Genomic DNA, 13,497 nt, shown 5'->3' with positions numbered 1-13,497 from the left:
CGTGAAACGTCATTTATTAATTGATTGACTTTTTTTTTTTTTTTACAAAAATAAACATTTTAATGAACAAGAAATACAAAAGCTTCTGGATATACAAACTCCAGGAAGGGGGAGAGGCTGGTTTTGGCTGCTTTGCGGCTTTCACTGAAAGCAAATGAGGCAGAAAGGCCCCGGCCCCACCCCCACCCCAGGTCCTGGCTCAAACTGCAACCTGCTCCTTGACCCCATGTCTTGGCTCATACCTTGTGGGCTCCTCTGTCCCTGCCTCTGCGCTGGCCTGTGGGTGCCCCCGATTGGGTGGCCAGAGGTGGCCTCCTCGGGTACAGAATCCCCCACATCCCAGAGCATCCCCGTCAAGTCTTCTGTCCGGAGCTGAGCTGAGAGAACACTCATTGTCCCCACGCAGCCCCCACCAGATGGTGACATGGTGACATGCAGCAGCAGCAGCAGGGGCTCTGGCTACATTCTTACACCATGAACACAGTGATGGGGCTGCCCACAGAACTGTCCCAGCGAGGGCCAGAGCCCCCCCAGGGGATACCAGCCTGAGCCTTGCTGGCTGCCCAGAGGCTTGGGAAGGCAGTCCGCCCCCCTGCCCCGCTCCCGTGATTCCTGGCCCCGGGGCCAGCAGTCCCATACCTAGACCGGTAAACTCACATTTTAACATTTGGCATTATTGCACGTTGTCCTGGTCACCTCACCGTCTGGGATGTCAGCCTTGTCTGCAGGGGTTTCCAGGTGACATGCAGTGTTGCTAGTGCAAGTCCGTCCCTCCCTCCCTCCACCGGCGAGCCCAGCTGGCGGGGCTGGTCCGCTGTCAGCTGAGCCCCCTGAGAGGTCAGCCCAAGGCCCTCACATATGTCGTCTTGTTGGGATCAGGGACCACGTGGCTCCATCCTGTCTTGAAAAATACCAGCTGCCGACCTGGAGGCAGAGGTGAGAGATAACGGGACTGTTTCTCTCCCTGGAGGCGGGGCCACTCTCCCTGATGGGACTGCCTAGAGGACGCGTAGACTTGTCTCTCATCATCTCGGCCTTCTTGTCTTTTCATCAAAGCTGGCTTCTGATGGGGGACCACTACCTGTCAGTCTCTTCCAGGGAACGCCAGTCACCTCCCTCAGGACGTCCTTTCCCTTCCCACTGGCTCACCTGTCCAGGTGGTCTGGTTGGTGACCACAAAGGCCTGGCACTGGGCATGGCTCTCGCAGACGTCCACGGCCTCAGCCAGGTTGAACACCGAGAGGAGGCAACTCCCGTGGTGGTAGGAGGGCCAGCAGCGGTAGTCTTCCTGGGCGATGGCGCTGTCTGGGAGGCGCTGGTACTCTGTGGGGTTGGGGATGGAGCTCGAATGAGAACTCCGTTTCCAGGCAGGAGGGCTGGGGCCGCTTCCTGGAAAGGGCTAAGACTCATTTCCTAACTGAAAGCTGAAAGCTAGCCCAGTCACCCTCGCATGGGGATGAAGGCAGCTACTGCTGTAGAACTGGGCTGAGCACCCAGTAAAGGCAAAGCTCAGGTTTGGTTTTTGGGAGACCCACAGCTCCCAAATCTGAGGGTGCACAGTGGGTTCGGACAGCACCTGACAGCGGGTGCGTCGTGGGATAAACGCACATGCAGAGCTTGAGGTCGGGACATTTTGGACATTTAAAGCCGGGCTTCTCAAACTTCAGTGTGCCTGTGAATCTCCAGGGACTCTTGCTAAAATGCAGATCCCGATTTAGGGGGTCAGGGGTGGGGTTTGGGGGTGGGCATTTCTAACCAGCTTCTGGTGCTGCTGGTCTGCAGACCACACTTTGAGTAGCAAGAGTTTAGAGCACCCCTGGGTCCTGCTTCCTTTGGGCCTTAGGGAGAGAGATGAGGCAAGCTCCTCAGGGAGGGAGCAGTTGGGGATTTCTGAAGTTACGAGGAATGCAAATGAATGTGAAACACAAAAATGACCATTGGGGAATCCACAGCTCTGGTGTCTGGGGGAGGAAGCTGGAGGAAAAATCTTCCCATTATACAGAAAGAGCCCCCAGAGGCTCTGCGAGCTCCTCAATCAGGAAGCTGCTGGTTCACCTGAGTCCTTCCTGCTGCCTGGGGAGCCCCAGCTCGGGACTGATAATGCAGAAGCCCTGGGCCTCTGGCCACCCCGCCCTCCTGCCTCCTTCTTCTACCAGGGACTAGACCAAAGTCCAGGGCTGGCTGTAATTTATGGCCCCATAAACGGCGTCCTCAGGGACAGAGCCAGCCATTGTTCACCTCGTTAAACTTTATTTACAGGGCTAACGAGGGCTCCCCCACCCCTAAGACTGGCCAGAGCTCCTTGAATACAGAGGCTGCCCACTCCTGGCCCCCCTGCCAGCCATGATAAACCCCAGGGCCTCAGCAGAACGACGACGGCTGGGGGCTGCAATTCTCCCTGTGCTCCTGGGCTTCTTGGCTGGTTTCGGTGTGGAATCGCAGCCTCCTCCAGCCTCCCTCCTAGCCCCAGAAGGGCAGAGGAAGGAAAGAGGAGCCAACATATATTCTGTAATACAACTGTGTTAACAGGAAGCAAGTTAATTGCTCGCACACACTTCGCCTAGCATTGAATCCCCATAAGCATTTTGTGAGGCAGGAAATATTAAACCCAGTTCACAGGAGAGAAAAATGAGGCTCAAGGTGTAGGGAAGCTGCTCAAAGTCACACAGTCAATACAGAGTGGGGTCTGGAGCTACCCAGAGAAGGGGTGTCGATGCCTGCCCCCCCCCCCCGCCCCCTGCCCCGAGGTCAAGGCAGAATTATAGTCGTTCTGGCTCAGCCAGAGAGAAGACCTCCAAGTAGAGGCTAAACAGTCAGTGGTCTCTTCAAGTGTGCCTTAGGAGGATGAGCCGCTTAGTGCGATTAAGGGGACCACTCACCCTCCCCCCTGCTCCCGAGCCCCTGGAGCCCCTGGAGCCCTGCGGGAGCCACTCACCTGCTCTGCTGCCTGCTGAGCTGTTCTGCAGATACTGCCCGCTCCGGAACAGGTGCAGCACTCTCTCCAGCCGGGCCAGAGTCTCGTCTACTCCCCAGCTGAGCTCTCCTGTGGAGTGCAGTGTGGCTAGGAGAGGGTGCCCGCGCTCCTACCCCTCCCCGCGGTCTGCAACCTGCTGCCTTTCCCTCTCTTCCCCTGGAACCTGGGCCTGGGTGACCAGTGGACTGGGAAGGGGGTTTGCCATGGAATGCCACTTTGGGAAACGCCATACTGTGCTGTCCTGGGGCATTTTCGACCCCATGCCTGCTGGGGGACGGTGATGGGAAGCAGACGGCGCCTGGAGAGCTCACCCGTGGCGTTGACAATGCTGTCCAGCAGAGGCCGCAGTGCGGGTGGGGCACTGTGGGGCAGGAGGTATGTGAAGAAAAACCTGGGGCAGAGAGAAACCAGGGGCTCAGTGGTCCGGCCTTGGGGACACATCCTTCCTCTGCCCCAACTTGGGACAGAACCTTAATCTGGCCAGGGAGCCTGATCCCTCAGGCCTACCACCCAGGCATAACCCCAGAGCGAATGAAGGAGTCCACTCAGGACTCAGGGTAGGGATCAGGACACATGCTAAGGCCACACCTTAACTTTATACCACGCTGCAATCTGAGGTCTCTTTTCCCCATCCGTCCCCAGGACTCCCCCACCACCCAGTGCCACCTTATCCCTTGAGCTGATCACTGTGACAGCAGCCCCATAGCTGAGGCCCAGTGAGGAGCTTCCAGACTGAAGGACCAGGGGACGAAGGGGTAGTGCCAGTCCCACCAGCCCTAGGCTCTGAGTCTGACACTATTTTAAGAAGCCTCCAGCTGCCACCCCCCACCCCAGATTCTCCGTGGAGATGACTATTTTTAGCCTCATCGTCGGGAGCCTGAATGTTCCCTTCTTGAGTGGGTAGAAGACCTTCCCCACCCCTGCTCCTCCATTGATCAAGGCGGAGTCTCCCCACCCTGGCTGGCCTCCTGGACCCCATGTGGGCTCTCCCCTTGCCATGCCCTCCCTGGCTCACTCTTCCTCCCCGGCCTTCCTGGGGGGGTGGGGGGTTGGAGGTCACCTGTAGGCATTGTAGAGGTTGCGCTTCTCATTCATGCCCTCACACCAGCCCTGGGCCGAGCAGGGCAGGCTGAAGTTCCTGGCCGGAAACTCCAGGATGCAGTCAGCACTGCTTGCACACGGCGTCTCCTCCACGCGTGCGTCGTCCAGATCTGTCACCTTCAGCTCTCCATCCACCAGCACGAACTGTCGGGGGCGGAAGTCCAGCAGAGTGACCGAGCCCAGTGGGGAGTGGGCCAGGTGGTGAAGGAGCCGGCCCAGGCTCAGGCAGATCTGAGGGGCAGACACAAGGCTGCTCATAGGCTTCTCTCCTGGGAGGGGGCCTGGGAGACTCCAGGGCTCACCCCTTTGGGGCGGGGGGGGGGTTGGCTTTTCTCTTAAAGGCTCCAGTGCTTACTAAGGGCTGAGGGCCAGGGGCCTTACAGAGCAAGCCAGTGATTTTCTAGAAACCCTGGGCTGACCTGACCCTGAAAGTAACATGGAGTCGGTGGGAAATAGGCCGCATGGAAGTCTGCAGATACCGGCTCTCCTCCTTGAAGTTGCATCTTGAGTGTGGTTTTAGTCCAGTGCGTGGAAATGGAGGGTCAAGATGACTTTAAGGTCTTTTCTAGTCCTAGGACACTGGCCCTCTGGCAGCCAGGCTACACGGGCGTGCATGCACGTGTGTGTGTGTGTGTGTGTGTGTGTGTGTGTAAGGAGCACAAAAACGTCAGGATCTTCTATGTCTTGCTTCTTTTTTTAACCCTTTGGCTGACAGCTGAGTCAGTTTTGCTCCATCTTTCCCTCCTTTTTCTGACTGAGAAGGAGTCCAAGCTGCTCTGGAGGGCTGGCCTTCTAAGGGAAAACCATCCCAGCAAGGAGCCCAGGGCCCAGCCCTCTGCCCTGCTCACTCGGAAGCGGTCCTCCCAGGAAGTCTGCAGGAGCTGGATCATCTCCACAGGGGCACCCAGCTCTGTGATGGTGGTCAGGGTGTCCGGGATGTCCTCGCTGTCCTGGTAGCAGTAGCCATAGAGCTGGGGGAGGCCCAGGGCAGGTCATTAGGTCACAGGGTCGGAGTGGGGACAGAGAAGGGCTGGGCTGTCAGAGGCCCCCCTCCCTCTGCACTACGCACCTCCCACCCTGATCCCTAGGCTGTTGCTTCAGCTCAGGCCAGAAGAGAACAGCAGCATGGCCCGGGGAAGCCTGCCCTCTGTCCCTGCAGCCAGAGCTCCTGCTGGCGACTTCAGCCTCCTACCTCCTGCTGCTCAGGTAAATGGGCAGGTCTGGACACCACATGTTAGCCATGTGCCAGGCACTGTGCTAACTGTTCTACATGCATAACTTGATTCTTATAATCTCCAATTTACAGGTGAGGAAACTAACTCAGAGAAGTTAAGTTACTTGCGTAACGTCACACAGCTAATGCAGGAGCTAGCATTCATATTTATGTCACTTGGATTCCACAGCCTGGTTCTTTCTACGAATACCATTTGTTAATCAACAAGCCAGCAAATGGGTATTCTACCTCCTCTCCTGCTCCAGTCCTCTATTCCTTTTTTTTTTTTTTTTTAAGATTTTATTTATTTATTTGTCAGAGAGACAGAGAGAGAGAGAGAGCGCGAGCACAAGCAGGGGGAGCGGCAGGCAGAGGGAGAAGCAGGCTCCCCGATGAGCAAGGACCCTGATGCAGGGCTCGATCCCAGGACCCTGGGATCAGGACCTGAACTGAAGGCAAACGATTAACCGACTGAGCCACTCAGGTGTCCCGGGCTTCTATTCCTTATCATTTCTACTTTCTGGCAACTTCATTTTTTCTCAGCTCTGGTCTTGTGGGCGGAAAAACAAGCTCCCTCGGACTGGTAACAAGCATTTATAAGAACAAAGCATCCAAGGGGCACAGCCTTGGGTGTTCTTTGCATAAGTTGGTGGTGGGGGTGGTCACACCCACCAATGGGATTAGTAGTAAGGGATGGTTTCTGCGGAAGATGAGTTCTTTGGGGGCATGCTCACAAGGGCCTGCCCACTCCACAGGACCTGAGGATGGGCTCGGTACAGCTCATCTAGTCAGGGACTTCTGGGAAGCACAGCCTGACTTTGTCATTAACACCTAAACCAGCATCCAGAGAGAGAGCCCTGCTTCCTCCAGCCTCCCCCACCACACTGCCCATCAGCCAGGGATCAGATGAGGCTCAAAACAACCAGCACCCTGTGGGGTAGAAACACAAAGGCTGAGTTGTCCAGACCACAGTAGGGAGAGGGGAGAGCTGCACAATGTGGGGGCTGGGGGGAGGGTGGGGTTGCAGAGCAGGGGGGAGCCAAGCCCACAGGTTAGATGTCCCTGCATACTGTCACCCTTCTTACCATCATTCACACCCCTCCCAGATCCACTCCAGGCCCTCACGTGCCCTCTTCCGTCCCAGGAGTGCCCTTTCAGCTCCCCCTTCCTGGAGCCAGCTGCCCCAAGCCTGCCGGCATGAGAGAAGGCACGGCTCAGGGCCGCCATTAGATCAGCAGGGCTGCAAACCAGGGATCAGGGGACAGTCCCAGGCACCCTCTTCTTCCCTCTCTCTCTCTCTGCTCCCCCACCTCGCATTAGCCCAGGGAGGCCCCAGGCCCCAGTGGGGCGGGGGTGGGGGTGGGGGGGAAGGTAAGGGGAGCAGCCCTGGGGCCTGGTTCTCATTTTCTTGCCCAGAGTCTGAGCCTTTGTGGGAAACTTCTGAAGGTTATTAAACACCCTGAGGTCGTTAAATGCGCTGTTAACGAGGTATTAATCAACACCCCTCAGGAAAAAATAAAAAGACACCATTAACCCCCCCAGGAAGCGTGAGGCTGAGCATTTCAGTCGCATCTTTTGTTCGTTTGGGAGAAGAAATATACTCTAGCAGGGCCAGAATCTGGGTCCAAGCAGGCTGGGGCCCCATCTGAGGCCTGAGATCCTGGAACTGTGGAGGTTGGGGGGAGGGAAGACCCTTTTGCCCTTTGACCCTGGGCTATAGAGGCATCTATCACGTGAGAAGTGTGTATGTGTGTGTGTGTGTGTGTGTAGGGGGGTGACAGAAGAAAGATAGAGAGATCTCGCCCAGGCAGGTCCCCAGAGACCAGAGAAAGTGCTGGGAGGTGCATGGTGGGACATGCTACCTGGGGCTCTTCTAGTAGAATCCACAGAACCAACTTGGGGGCTACCAGAGATGGGGATGGGGCCTCCGGGTGGCCTGGGGGAGCCGGAACTCTAAGAAACATTCTTTGGCTCCTCCCTGGTTCAGCAGTCAAATGGTTTTGAAATTTTAAATGAGTAAGAGGTATTGAAACATTGCACACCCTCACTGCAGCCTCCTGAGCACCCCCCTGTACCCCACAGCGGGCTTCCGTGGCAGCAGAGGTGGCCCTGAGGAAGAGGCCAGAGGGACTCTGGCTGGCGGTCACCCCAAAACAGTTCCTAAACTCAAACTCAGGGACCCTTTCTTCCTCGTTCATGGTAGCTTTTTACCTTTCCCCAGATGGAAAGGGACCCTCCCCACCTTCTAACACTTGGTGCCCTAGGACAACTACCCCCAGTCTCTGACCCTGTAAAAGTCACACAGCCGACCTCAGACAGACCCAGTCTTGGGTGAAAACTATTCAGCTGTAATATATATGTATTACCTATGTAATATAGATGTATTTTTGGGGGTGCTTTCAGAATTGGGCAGAGGCCTGACATTAAAGCGGAGGACCATTCTGTGAGATGTGTGGGGGCAGTTAGCTAGATGCTGGTCAGGAAGCTTGGGTAGGGTGAGTGAGGGAGGGAGAAATTCCTTAAGAGACAGGAGAGCACATCAAAACCTCAAACCTGTCCTAAGGGAGGTGTGTGTGGGGGGGCCTCTTGAATCAATTAACTAACACTTAATGTCCTGCTTCTCCACTGCCTCAGAATCTGGCTGACACCCCAGGGTTGCCAAAAAGTTCCCAAGAGCCCCTGGGAAGCGAAGAGAACAAGATCCTCCCAGTTAGAATGGCCACGTAACCAGTCGCTCACTCCCTGAAGCTCCAGGCCCAGTGTCAGCTGGGCATCCAGGCATGGCTGGTCACAACCGTTGGCTCTGCCCGACCTCCTGCCACCAGTTCAGGGCGTAGGACCTGGTCACAAGTGTCTGACCAGAGTCGGGGGAGCCTGGGGAGACCTGGAGCCAGCAGGAATATAAATAGCTCTCTTGCCTCTCTCTTGTTCCGCAGTACCCACCCAGGCCTGGGGTCTATCTCAGTCCCTACAAGAGGAGGGAGGGACTCCTAGATTTCTCTTCAGTTCTGCTGGGTGCAGAAAGGTTAATTTGAGGGGGCTCGGAGGTGCAAGGTGTGGGCGAGGTTCCTCTGCTGGGGAGTCTGCACACACCCTCTGTTCAGCGGACCAAGACCAGTCAGGGATTCCCCTCTCAGGCTGCTCAGACATGTGCAAGGGAAGAGTTTGTCTAATCCTAGGGCCGACTCAAGGACAGAGAGCTGGGGGAGAGGAGGAAGTGGGTGTGTTAGGGCAGTGCTGGGGCTGTGAGTGGCCCACTCTCTTAGTCTAGCCCGGAGGGGACAAGGTGGGGTCTCATCTCTCCCCTCTGCTCCTCAGTGAACAGGAGAGACAGAGTCCCATTTAGTAGGAACTTGGGCATCTGGCCTTTTCAGTCTTCCAGCCACTGGCCACATCTGTTCTGATAATGTGACCCTGAGACCCTCAGGCCCATAGCCTGTCCCCTGAGCACTGAGCTAAGATCCTAAGGCTTCCTTCATGATCCAAGGGCTGTCTTTAAGGCCTGGAGAATGGCAGGGTCACTTCTGGGAAGGGCTGTGCATTTTCTGGCCTACTACCCAATTCCCTCCAGTCCTTCCAGTGGCTTCTGGGTGGGGTAGGGGGTGGGGATATTCTCTGGGAATCAAGCCCAATACAGGGTCTCTTTCTAGCCCTTCCCAACCCCGTTGTTGTCCCATCCCATCTTCAAAGCCTGACAAGCCACTGGACGTTGAGAGAAGTGGGGTTCAGATTCCATCAAGAAAGGGGGCCCTATCACTGCAGTCGGAATCCTGACTCAGGGATGACCTCTGTGTCTTGGCTTGGGGTTATTTCCCTGGTGCTCAACACCCTAGCTCCAGCCAGAAGCAGGGTCCTAAGTCCTAACAGACTCGCACCGCTACATCGAGTTTTGGGACCCTCCGTCCTGGTCTCTGTCTTCAAAGGATATGGGGTGGAAGCTGAGAGACGCAGGAGTCCCTCCGTAAAGAGACGCCCACTCAGGAGTGAGGGGCAGGGTAGTGTAGTGGGAAGCGGCCGCGGTCGGGGTTCTGCCCCTACTTAACCCGGGCACAGTCTTTATCTATATGGCCGAGGGTTCTCTTCCAGTCAGAGTGACCGGACCTGGGCACGTCCAGCCAGCACCCTCACCCTCTCACCCCCACCGTCGTACCTGCAGCACGTTGGGGTGCCGCAGCCGCTCCAGCAGCACCATCTCCTTGAGCAGCTTGTGGGCCGCCAGCCGGTAGCAGCCCCTCCGAGCCCCGAACTCGCGCACGCAGCTGCCCAGATCGTGGCCGCTGAAGTCCACCGCCTTGAGCGCCACCGCGGCGCCGCCCGGCAGGCGGACCCGGTACACGGCCTTGGTGTAGCCTGAGCCCACGTACTGTGCGCCGGACACGTTGCGGAGCGCGGCGCAGCCCAGGCGCGGGCCCGAGCCGGGGGAGCCCGGGCCGGGAGCCGGGGGCCAGCTCGGGGCGCCGTCGGGCAGGGGCCGGGCCCGCGGGGGCCGGGGACGCTGCAGGCCCGGCCCGCCCGGAGCCAGGTCCATCAGGCGCCGCCGCTCCGGCCGGCCGGCCCCGGGCCCGGGGCCCCCGCGGGAATAGCGCTGCACCTCCTCGTAGCGCGCTCGGATCTGCCGGGCCAGTTCCCCGCGGCCCCCGCGACGGCCCGGGCCCGGGGCTGGCGAGGGCCCGGGGGACTGGCCTGGCCGCGGAGGCTCCGACCCCGGTGCGAAGAGCACGTTGAGGACGGAGCCCAGCAGGAAGGAGGCGCAGAAACCCGCGGCTACCGCCGCCCGCCGGCGCCGCATCGCTCCCCTCCCCCCAGCCGGCCGGCCCCGCGCGGCTCCCTCGCCCCGGAGGCTCAGGCTCCGAGGCGGCTCCGCTCTGCGCCCCTCCGGCCCCCTGCCCAGTCCGAGCGCATGGCCCCGGCGGCCCCGACCCCGGCCCCTCGCGGGCCGCACATCGGCCTGACACTTGCCTCCCTCCCGCCCTGCCCCCGCCGCTTATAAGGCCCGGAGCCACCCCCGCCCCCGCCCCCGCCCCCTCCGCCTCCGCCTCCCAGCTCCCGGCCTGAGCCCGTCCTCGGCGCCGCCCCCTCCGGCCGCCCGGCCCGGCCTTCCCCGCTGACTGACAGCGGGACCTCCTCCCGCGGCCGTCCGGGCCTGGGAAGCGGCGCGGAGGCGGCTCCGGCCCTGCCCAGCCCGCGGGCCCCCGAGCTCGGGCCGCGACAGGGGGAAGGGGCGGCGGCGACCCCGCGACGCGCGGGAGCTCCGGGCCCGGCGCGAGGGCGGATAACGGGGCCGGGGCTGCCGGATAACGGGACCAGGAGGCGGATAACGGAGCCGGCCGGGCGGGGTGGGGGAGAAGATAGAGGGGTGAGGTCGGCGGGTAACGGGCTCCGGAGGGGACGAGCAGCTGGCTCTGGGGTGCTGGGGGTCCGTGTGCTCTCAGAGCTCTCTCCCGGAACCCAGGGCCTCCCTCCGGGGTGGGGGCTGGGGATAGAGGCTCCTCGCCCAGTCCCGGATCCCGGGGCGAAGGGGTGGGGGTGGTGTGGGGAGGTGGCCGTAGAGAGGCTGGCACCTGCGAGCCTGAGTGGGTCGGGAATTCTGGGATCAGAGGAATAATCGAAGATGCCCTATTCAACCTCAGCCACCAAGTCTTTCTGGCTTCTCATTTTCCTTGACCCTGAAGCCCCAGATCGAACTCCTCTCCCCGGGATGCCCGCAGTCAGCAGCGGATCGCGAACCATATGCATGCTAGTAGTTTGTGCAAAGGGTGCATTTGTACCCACGGACGTGCGTGGCCCAGGCTGTCTGTGGAGTGTGTGCACTGGTGTGTCTGAAGGGGCCACTGTGTCGGAGGAAGGGAGTGCGTACCCTGTGTGTAAGCTGGTGCTGACTCCGCCAGAACTTCTGGTCCCTCCTCCTCCCTCCCTGATTGCATCATTAGTGCTAATTGAGGGGCTTTCACACGCCAGTGCATTAGCTGTTTGGAGTGAGCTTCCCCCCTCCTGGGAGAGATAAACTGCTGCCCCTCCCCATCCCAGCCCTCCACTTCCCGGCAGTCCTGGAACTGTCCACCCAGAACCTCTCACCTTCCTGGGCACCTTCCTGCCTCCCTCTGGTTCTGGACTGGTTAATCTCTTTCCTCCCCGCAGTGTCAGAGATTGGCTGGAGAGGAGTCAGGGGGGTGTCGGAAGGACACCTCTCTTAGGGGGTGTCAGGGAGGGGAGATTTTCCTCCAGGGGGCTGAAGAGGTCTGGCATTCCTACAGAATGCAGAGTCACTGTGATGAGAGAGCGGACGGGAATCTCTCTCCCAGTTCTTTTGGACATGGAAGGGCAGAGGGGAGGACTGAGTCTTTGATCTCTGGCCTGGGATTCCACTGAGGTAGGGGCATCCATCCCTGACTCTTGGGGTGCCCTAAGGCTGGAGTGTTGGGGCCCGGTCCAACTTAGCAGGCATGGGAAAGGCAGAGTGAGAAAAGCCACGGTTCTTCTGAGAACCTTGAGTTTGGTGGGTTCGGTCTGGCCCTGTTCAGCTGCTCTGCCCGGTGCTGGCCCACTGCTGCTGGGTGTGGGGGCAATGCTCTGAGCAGATGCCCTCCCCAGCCCTCACACCAGATGTCTTTGTTCTAATTAACTGTGCTGGGAAAACCAACCTGGGTTTGTAAACAGAGCTACTGGCTAAAGTCAACAGCAGCAAACAGCAAACATTCTCCTCACACAGCCTCAGTCCAACCCAGCCCCTGGGGAAGAAGGGAGGCTTGCAGATCCTGAGGCCCCCTGGCCCACTGCTGAGTCAGGGAAAGCCTATCTGCCTCCGTGACCCCAATATGGCTGCTCTCTTCCCAGTTCCAGGGGCTCCTCTCCTGGTGAGGACTGGGGATTCTGGGAGGAACAGAGATGCCAACCAAGTTAGGCTCTGCCCCTCTTCCAGCAATCTCCTCGAATCTCCCCAGCCAAACCTCTGCATCCAGGAGGAAGCCATGGAGTGGGGGATAGGGGGTGGGGGTGGGGTGGATATTCCTTAAAGAGCTTTCTTTGGGGCCTGCTCTGCTCTAGGGTCTCGGAAAAGCCCCTGAGGTAGGACTTGGCACTGCGAGTCTCCAACTTAGAGCTGGTGAATATAAGGTGAACATTGTTAAGTTTGTTACACATCAAGTAGGTATTATAATAACATGTTCTGAAATTAGATAATTATTCCTATGATATCTTTGCCAAGGCTCGGTGTTTCTATTATGGTCTGAAAGTTCAGTGCACACAGGGGCCTGAGGAACAGGCACAAATGTACATACAAGGCACACGTGGAAGCCCACGGGGCGGTAGCTTCCCACACAGGAACAAAGACATTTCAGCGCTCTCCTCACACCCACTCTGTCTCCCCTGCCAGTCTCAGACACACAGACACACACACACACACAATCTTTGATGGAAATAGGTTTTCGGCCTCTGAAAAAAAGGGATTGCACTTTTGGAGATTAGAGTTTCTGAACTGGCAGTTCTTGAGTTCTTAACCAAATTCTGCTTGTTTGCTTTTTTTTTTTGCCACCCAGGGAGAAGAATCATCATTTCAAAAGAATTGAAAAAGACAGACGACTGCTTCAAGCTCGGGATCCATAGTCTGCCCACTGGCCCTGTCCTGGAGACCCGGCAGGGCCAGCCTCCTCCTCAGGCCAGTGTCCAACTTTGAGCACTGAATGCCATCTTCACAAGAGAGTCTTCCTCCAGCTGTCACTCAGGGCCACAGCCGCCCGCAGACCAGAGTCTCTGCTAGTGTGAAGGCTCAGTGCTGCAGACACACCGCATCTTCCTGTTTCTCCCCCTGCCTGCCACACCCCTACCCACCCCAAAGGCTAACTTGGATAGCTATCCTTGGGAAGGAGGCAGAGGGTTCAGACTCCAAAATGCTAGATTTCTCTGGAAATGTCTTAGACACCTCCTGTCTGCATGTTGTGTCAGGTGGTCCTGGGCTGCCTCTCAGCAGCTCTCTTAGTCGTCTCCCTTTAACCTCCAGCCCAGGTCTTAAACACCTCTTTTGGAGTATTATGCTCCTGCTTGAAAACTTGGAGGGTAAACTGAACTGGGCCGTTGGGCCTCCATGAGCTGCCCCAGCCCTGCCCCCAGCCCTGTTGGCCCCTGCATGGAGCCAGACTTCCCCAGCCCCGCGCCTGCCCTGTGTCCTGACTTGCAGCCATCATCCGTGTTTTCCCAGGTTGCCCTCCCAGCT

At 58.4% G+C, this 13,497-nt stretch overlaps 1 protein-coding gene across 1 annotated transcript; it reads right to left on the bottom strand.

Annotated features, from left to right (window-relative positions):
* Positions 1-481: 481 nt before the first annotated feature.
* On the bottom strand, positions 482-10,077 carry PKDCC (protein kinase domain containing, cytoplasmic). Its single transcript, XM_021697565.1, has 7 exons — positions 9,439-10,077; positions 4,924-5,046; positions 4,035-4,306; positions 3,286-3,365; positions 2,936-3,043; positions 1,150-1,323; positions 482-924 (listed from the first exon to the last, which is right to left on the bottom strand). The coding sequence occupies exons 1-7, from the start codon at positions 10,075-10,077 to the stop codon at positions 839-841; spliced, it is 1,482 nt and encodes a 493-aa protein (XP_021553240.1). The 3' UTR covers positions 482-838.
* Positions 10,078-13,497: the final 3,420 nt, after the last annotated feature.

The sequence above is a fragment of the Neomonachus schauinslandi genome, chromosome 10 (assembly GCF_002201575.2).
Source record: "Neomonachus schauinslandi chromosome 10, ASM220157v2, whole genome shotgun sequence".
NCBI lineage: Eukaryota > Metazoa > Chordata > Mammalia > Carnivora > Phocidae > Neomonachus > Neomonachus schauinslandi.
This window is presented reverse-complemented; position numbering and strand designations above follow the sequence as displayed.